The following is a 7,667-nucleotide window of genomic DNA, read 5'->3' as shown; positions in this document are numbered from 1 at the left end:
AATATTTATGCACCGAGTACTTTTGCTTTTAATACTTAAATACATTCTCCTGCTTGCACGTTTCTATTTTTATGTAAGTAATATTTTCAATGTAGGACTTTTACACTGCACTGTAACTTTAACCGTGTTTCATAACTGTCTTAGCTTATTTTTATTTTCTATTCTTTCACTCTTTTAATGGCATTTTTAAAACTGTATTTAAATGTCCTTTTGAATTGCCTTGTAGCTAAAATGCCTTGCCGAGTAACAGAGTATTTTTACAGTGATATTACTACTTTTATTTAAGTAGAGGATCTGAATACTTCCTCTACAACTGCATCTTAATAATACAAATGTGATAATATTGTGGAGATGATCCAGTGCCCCCACCATTTCCATTTCTTTCTTTCTCTCCGTCTCCTCCGCCCGACACCATCTGGTTCCCTTTTCACTATCTATTAAGTGTAGTTGCTCTTTTTGTACTATTTTGAAGTTATGGTTACAGACTCTCTCTCAACCTACTTTCACTTGTATTTTGGGTACGATTCATTTGCCAAAAAAGAAATAAAAGGCACAATAAAAAAGTTAAAGATGAATTTGACTTAAAGCATTTTTTCCCTAAATTTTCTATACATCGGTTGGCCACGATAAAACTCCACCGTGCCAGCCCTAATACAAACTATATCATCAATTTTTAAAATACCATGCAATGTTACTGATTAAATATTGATGACAGAGTAAACTAACCTGAATTAGAGTTAAAAACTGAGCCACTTAAGTCGCTTAATAAAATTTAATTGACATAGGTTTCATGAATGTCCAACCTTCCTTCCTGTTATATAAAAAAAAAAACATTTCAGAACAGCATCTGATGGGTAAAAAAATCTATTATCTACAATGAAAAAACAAAAACACTTAGGTGGACTGAGTGATGAAGAAATAACTACATGGAGAAAAATGTGTCATGATAAAAACACAGTCATGTTTTCCTACAAACACTATGTCTAACCACGAAATTGTATAAAATGCATCCACAGTACTGGGCAAATTAGTAAGTACATCCGATACACACCGGGGAAGAAAAGAAATTCTGTACAATATCTTCACATTATTATCACATTTCAGCTTCTGCTCAGTGGATGCAGGTTGGATTTATGGTGCTGAGTCCATCCCCCACAGTGCATGGGATGAAAAAAAAAAGAAATGTCAAAATACAGGGCATCACATAAAAGATACGAGACACCAATGCTTAACAAGTGTCTCTGAAAAACACAACATCTGTACCATTTACAAAAAATATTTAAAGCAACAAATATCCACTGGTGACAAATTCTCATCTTTTTAACAGACCAGGGTCTGACATGGCTTCACAGCTGGTATTTACTCTGTGTGACTAGCCCTGGTTATCCAAGACTTCATGCTTCATTATTGTCCAAACACATCCTTGTGAAAATGAAAAGCTGGCTGTAAAAGGCTCTACCAGATAAGCTGAGGGTGGAAGCATCCTTGATTTCTGAGAAGAAGACCAGAACAGTCCACAGGCTCTGCAGCCACATGGTCAGCTCCCTGGAAGACCAGTGTAGGAGTAGAGAGAAAACAGAACAAACCCACTGGTGGTGCTGTGGTTTGGTGTATGATGGCTGGGCAGGAGGGAGTAAAAGTGAGAGTAGAAGATGTGGCAGATCAGGTTAGCTGTGATGAAGAGTCTCAGGCGGGGTAGAGTTCAGAGAGAGAAGGGATGATGTTGGCCACAGTGCTATGCAACTCGGATCATCTGCCCCACCGTCTCATCTGCTGCTGCCTGGGCTGCCTCCTGCTGTTGCTGGAAGAGGAGGAGGAGGAGAAAGGATCAGTGAGGTCACCATAATACATTATAGGGAGTTTCATTCCAAAGTAAGATATCTCATATTTAAACAAAGTGACATTTCTTTTTAATCACATGAAGTGTCAATCTCAAAGATTTCAGTCATTGGCATCACCTGTGGTTACTGTGGTAACAGCAAATGTTTTAATACTACAGGTCACAGAGTTCTGGAGAGAGCAACAAACTAGTTTTGTTTGAATAAAGAAGTCCGGCAATAATTGGCCTTTTTTAATCATTCTGTGAGCAACTGTGATCTGATTTTATGCAGCACACAGCATGAGTCTGCTGACAGCCAGGCACACTAAAGGGAGCTGGCTACTTTGGTAAGTCGGAGGTGTGTTGTCTGTTGCCTGCAGCTCTTCATCTCACAGCTCACTGAGGCTGCTCCTCCTTGTTCCACTGCTATCTGCATTATTTAAAACTGATCTGCTGTCAACTAATGCCTAAAATGACCATAACTTGTTTTGTATACGCATTTTTGATGATCGATAGTGGTAAGTGCTACGTTAATTAGGAAATACTATGTATTTCCTGTCAGCTTTTGTTTTACCAGTTAAATGAATTTAATATTAAGCTGCAGCGGTAGAAAATGTTAGGTTTGCTTGATTAGCAATAACTTCACCCAGCATTTCTTTCCACAAATGTCACCTTTGACACCCAGTTTTTAATACTGCAAATGTATAAATACTGCAATACTTCAGTGGGCCTTAGGTTAAATCACCATTGTGTGACCTCATTCAGTGACAGATAGCAACTTCATAGACATTTATTTATGTGAACATCTTTGAGATTGTTACTTCAAGTGCTTAGTTGACATTTTATAACAACATTTACAGGCTTGAGTCAGAATATATCTCTTGTTACTGAGTGATGATGTGTGTGATATTTTTCTGCACCCAGCGTCTTACCTGTGCCAGTGCCAAAGCCATTTCCTCCTTGTCCTTAGGTGAAAAGAAGCGTCCTCCATCTCCTCGCTTACGCTGCATAGCGTGACGGTGGCGTGACTCGTGTAAGTATTTCTGCTAGAGAAAAATTTATTGTATCATACAGCTCATGGCCAGCTGAAAGATCACTTACCAACCCCAAAAAAACAAAATGCATTTTCGTACTTGTCTCATGGTATTTATAAACCCCAATATAACATAATAGACAGCTACCTTCACAGCACAAGATGATACACAGAATGAGTTGAATATGAAATTGTAGACTGACTGAAAATAATCAAGTAGCTGGTCAAGAGAGGAACAAGGGCTTAAAACATGCATGCTTGCAATTAGCAGGTAGTGAGAGAGAGAACTTCAACGTGTCCGTTTGTGTGGTGTGAGATGATGGATAAAGCCTCTTACCCTCCTTTCCTTGGGGATCTTGCCCTCAGCCTCCAGTTTGGCTCGGGCCTGTCTGCGCTTCAGGATGCGGTGGTACTGTTTGGCATTGACATACAGAGGTTCCTCCTCCAGCATCTCAGCCCCTGGCAGGGGGATACGCTGCATTGTGGGAACTGCACCGCCTCCAGGCACCATCTGATGGTGGGAGAGACACAAACAGGGACACGGTATTTTGAGCCTCTGGCATGGAAATCATTCATGTATATCAGCAAGTAGTTACTGTGCATATACAGGTGTTTTCAGTCATTCTAGATAAATAAAGTTCTTTAAAGGCTGACACTGGGTGGAGTTATGCTGGTAAGTGCATGAGGTCACCAAATATCCAGAACTAATAAGAATCATGAAGTCGTCCTGCTCTAACAAGCACAGTAAAGGTGAGTGAGAAGCCATAGTCAAACATAATCTGTGAAAGCCTATACAATCCTAGGAATGGTCTAGTCAGGCAAAATAGGTGAAAAATACTAATGTCAGTGGACACATTGGGTGTTAGGGGTTTTAAATAAACAGTACTTTTAACTGCAGTTAACAACATGGTTCAAAAAACTAAACTAAAACTAAGCTAAAAATCAAAATTTTCCAATAATGTTAATTTTCACAGCTTTCTGATCAATTTTTACAGAATTAAAGTATCACCAAATTATCAGTTCATCATATCATCACAATATGATTCCACTAAAAGAGACTCTAAATACATTTGTACACCACAATTCTGCAGTTTTACGATTGATAGAGAAAGGATGTTATGATTAGCACAAAAATTATAGATTAAAGAGCTACGTTTGGTGACCACCATCACACCGTGTGAGTCTAGAGTTAAAAAAGAAAAAGGTAAGAAGATGCTGGGTACCTCTGCACAGGGTCTTACCATGACCATTCCACCTGCATTGACCATGTTACCGGAGACGGGCAGGGTGACGGTCACAGTGCCTTGGCCGCTGTTTGTAGTGTTGGTGTTGGCACCCCCTGCCTGTACTATCTGGGCGCCTGCCAAGCTGGCAGCTGGGATGGTGATCATTCCTGCGAAGAGATTATCATTTCAGTTCTTATGCAAGATGACAACTCATCAGTGCTCCTGTTCATAAAGTCTACACAGTAGAAGGCAAACAGAGAAGGGAGGAGAAAAGTGAGTTTACCCTGCTGCAGGACAGTGCCATCTGCATTGACAGGCTGGTAGACGATGGTCTGTCCGTCAGCTGTCTGTGCCACCTGTTGGCCCTGCACGCTTATCTGCTGCCCCTGCGGGACCACAAGTAAGGAGAGAAGTTACTCAGTATTCATAATAATTTGATTACAAGGATTTGCAATTCCACTGGTCAGAGTTTAACACCTGGTTCTGTCCGGCAGTGATGGCTGTCTGGGGCTGCTGGATGATAATCTGCTGGGGCTGACCCTGCTGGCCCTGGAGCTGGAGAGTCTGACCACCCTGCAGCTGTATCTGACCTGGCTGCACCAGCTGGATCTACACATGAACAAAGTACCACAGACTGGCTCAATAAGACGGAAAATTCAGGAACATAGTCTCATTCACATTTCACGGCAGTCACCTCAAACATCTACTCGAATAAACTGTAAGGAAAACACTTATTTTTTGGCACTTCAAATTAGTTTCACAAGTATGCAGCATTTGTCAAAAGTAACGTGTAAAGAAACTGATAAAGCCCAGTCACACTGTGCTTCTCATACTGAAATACTACACCCACTTTCCACATCTGCCAGTACTATTACACAGAGAACACCACTTCCTTGTACGAGATAATGTGGTATAATTTGAATACAGATCTTAATCCAGTAAATGAGCCTTATCTCTTACCTGCTGCAGTCCCTGGGCTCCAGATACAGGGACCTGCATTATGGTTTGACCCTGCCCCCCTGACATGGCCTGCACCATTATTGGTTGCCCTGATGATGTGATGAGCTGTCCACCGCTCACCTGGACCATCAGAGGCTGTCCTTGCACCTACAGAGAGATACAGAAAGCTGTTACAACACCACTGCCAGTACTTGTTACCTTAATATGACTTATATGTCGGTCACAGGACTGCGAGCAAATGATGTCAAATCAGCAACATCCAGGATACAATATCATGGATATAAATACTTAATGTGTTCTGCTTTGGGATACACAAACACGAAGCCATCTGGTTCCATACTAAATCCAAACTGTAGCCTATGTTAGTCGGGCTACAATTGCAAAATACAAACCCTCTGTATTCAGTGGTTTTGTATTTACTGGAATACTGCTGCTGAACCAAACGGTTACACAAAGTTAATTAAAACTTGATTTGCTTAAAAGCACATGATTAGACAAGATGCTGCGGTCAAATGAATTTGCATTCGCATATGCAACTTGACAAGTACACAATGTCCAATTAGCATTCATAAATGAGTGAGTGGCCACAATGGACAACTAAAAGCCTGTGGCAGCAGCTGTACCATAGGAAAAATGCCAGAGGAAAGGAATCCACTGCCATTTTGCATCTAGACAATAAGAAAAATATAGCTAGAGGATGAGAAGTGACAGCCAGGATCCATGCTGTTCAGCACTGGTACTTCTGCTAACTGCAAAACACACTGATATGACTCATGTTTCAAATGGCTTTTGTCCTCACTGAGAAGAACAACATCTGATTTGCATAACTTGCTTTTAAAAGCAAGAGACAAACACAGCTCAGACAAACAGAAGTCATGAGAGCACGAGCAGAAACCCGAGGCTGACGCACAACACACTGTGCTGAGGAACATGCAGTTCAGGCAGCTGTAAGACATGCTGGGGAGGGAGGATGAACCAAACAGCACAGAGATGGGTCATGAGAAACAGCCCTGCTTGTAGCATGCAAACTCGTAGGTTGTAACACTGTAGTGACACAGGGCGACGGCGGTGACACCACTACCTGGAGTGTCTGCACCTGCTGGCCTGAGGCCGTCACCACTGGCGCCTCTGTTTGCAGCTGCACAGCCGTCACTGTGCCCTGTGTCTGCAGGCAAGGCAGGATAATACAGGACAATACAGTCTCAGACAAATATCAGGAAAATAGACTGGATCTGGAATCCATTGGGCACCTGTTACCTGTGATCTTATAGCAGAGGGTTTAACTGTTGATGGTATACCAGACTTTTATTTAGCAAAACCAAATTTATCAGTCAATCCTGAGCTCACCTGCTGTTGGATCTGTCCATTGGCAGTCTGCACAACTATCTGCTCCCCAGTAGTGGTGGTGGCAGTGGTGTACTGCTCCATGGCTTGTTATTGTCACAACCCTCTCTAGAAACAAAAGAAGGACACATACAGTATTAGCTGACGTTAAATGTATGATTCTTAGGTATATATTTTAATATATATTCACCCACAACCTTTTTGATCACCCAGAAAGGAAACAAGGTGTTCACAATTGATATTTAACGTTACTGCCAACTCATTGTTTGAAAACGTTACACATTACACAAAAGGGGACACATTAGCGTCCCTAATAATTTAAATTCATCACACTAATTTATGACGTTATATGTAAAATTTTGTGTATGAGATTCAGAGGTGATATATGGACCCCACACTGAATGATATAGGTCAGCAGCTGGCTTGCTTGTTTTGCTAACAGGATATTGTCGTGGGAGCTAACAAGGCTAACGTCAGCTAGCTAGCTAAAAAGCCGTGTAAATGCTACAAAGCACAACAGGGAGGCCAGTTAGCAGGTAAACAGCTAACGCCAGTCTTTATGGTGGTTATCGTTAATGATATATGATGATTGTTTGCTAGGCAGCGTTTTTCTGACAGGAGGACGTTGGCGTTATCAGCCGTCCCTTTGTTTGAGGTTGTATATTTTAGCTAACGTTAGCTTAAGGCTCACGGAGCACCAGAGATCACGTTTCCTCACAGGAGCCAACATTAGGGACAAGAAGTTACCCAGCCCGGGACGCAGCGGTCGAAATCAAACTGCCATTCGAGTTTTTTGCATTTAGCTGGGTTAGTAATTTGGTTGGTCCATGGCAAACCAATCCGTGCTGACAACTACCAATGCCTTCAATCGGGTCTCCCTTACCGTATCTTCGCTGTCCGGTTTCCCTCTGATTGGCTCTAGTACAGCTCGCTAAAGCCCAATCAACAAAGTGAGCGGACAAAATGGCGCAAATGAAACAACGGCGCCAGGGAGGAGGTGCGCAGCTGCGTGACACATGAGCACCGGGGACAGAGCAGGATGCAGAGCCCCGGGAGCCCGGCAGGTGTCGCCATTTTGTTTTAATTTTTTGTTTTCTCTGACAGCTCCCCTGGGATATAGTATTTACTATCTGGGTCTTGTCATATTATATGGAATTGAAATTGAAATTGTAATTCACAATGAAAATACTTTTTTCTACTTTTTATTTTTTCTACTTTTAAGGTAAATATGTTGCAGGAGTGCACAAAAGGCCTCAAAGGAATCTTTCCCTCATTTTTAAAATCA

General features: G+C 41.7%; 1 protein-coding gene across 11 annotated transcripts; it reads right to left on the bottom strand.

The window, feature by feature from the left end:
* Positions 1-758: 758 nt before the first annotated feature.
* nfyal (nuclear transcription factor Y, alpha, like) lies at positions 759-7,411 on the bottom strand. 11 transcript variants are annotated; one of them, XM_049581605.1, is made up of 10 exons: positions 7,266-7,411; positions 6,386-6,490; positions 6,117-6,203; positions 5,039-5,185; positions 4,556-4,687; positions 4,362-4,464; positions 4,076-4,245; positions 3,190-3,363; positions 2,752-2,865; positions 759-1,801 (listed from the first exon to the last, which is right to left on the bottom strand). In XM_049581605.1, exons 2-10 carry the CDS (start codon positions 6,464-6,466, stop codon positions 1,736-1,738), a joined length of 1,074 nt encoding a protein of 357 aa, XP_049437562.1. In that variant the 5' UTR covers positions 6,467-6,490; positions 7,266-7,411; the 3' UTR covers positions 759-1,735. The 11 variants fall into 11 exon arrangements, with proteins under 11 accessions (XP_049437562.1, XP_049437565.1, XP_049437567.1 ...); XM_049581608.1 differs by having other exon boundaries at positions 2,752-2,862; XM_049581610.1 differs by having other exon boundaries at positions 4,094-4,245.
* Between the last annotated feature and the right edge of the window lie 256 nt (positions 7,412-7,667).

The sequence above is a fragment of the Epinephelus fuscoguttatus genome, linkage group LG7, assembly GCF_011397635.1.
Source record: "Epinephelus fuscoguttatus linkage group LG7, E.fuscoguttatus.final_Chr_v1".
NCBI classification, from domain to species: domain Eukaryota; kingdom Metazoa; phylum Chordata; class Actinopteri; order Perciformes; family Serranidae; genus Epinephelus; species Epinephelus fuscoguttatus.
Note: the sequence above shows the minus strand (reverse complement) of the source record. Positions and strands in the feature narration are given on the sequence as shown.

Coding starts and splice junctions, on each gene's coding strand:
- nfyal (XM_049581605.1), bottom strand. CDS start 6,466: ATGGAGCAGTACACCACTGCCACCACCACTACTGGGGAGCAGATAGTT. Junction 6,204..6,385: donor ATGGACAGATCCAACAGCAG/GTGAGCTCAGGA, acceptor CCTTGCCTGCAG/ACACAGGGCACAGTGACGGC. Junction 3,364..4,075: donor TGGTAAGACCCTGTGCAGAG/GTACCCAGCATC, acceptor TCCCACCATCAG/ATGGTGCCTGGAGGCGGTGC.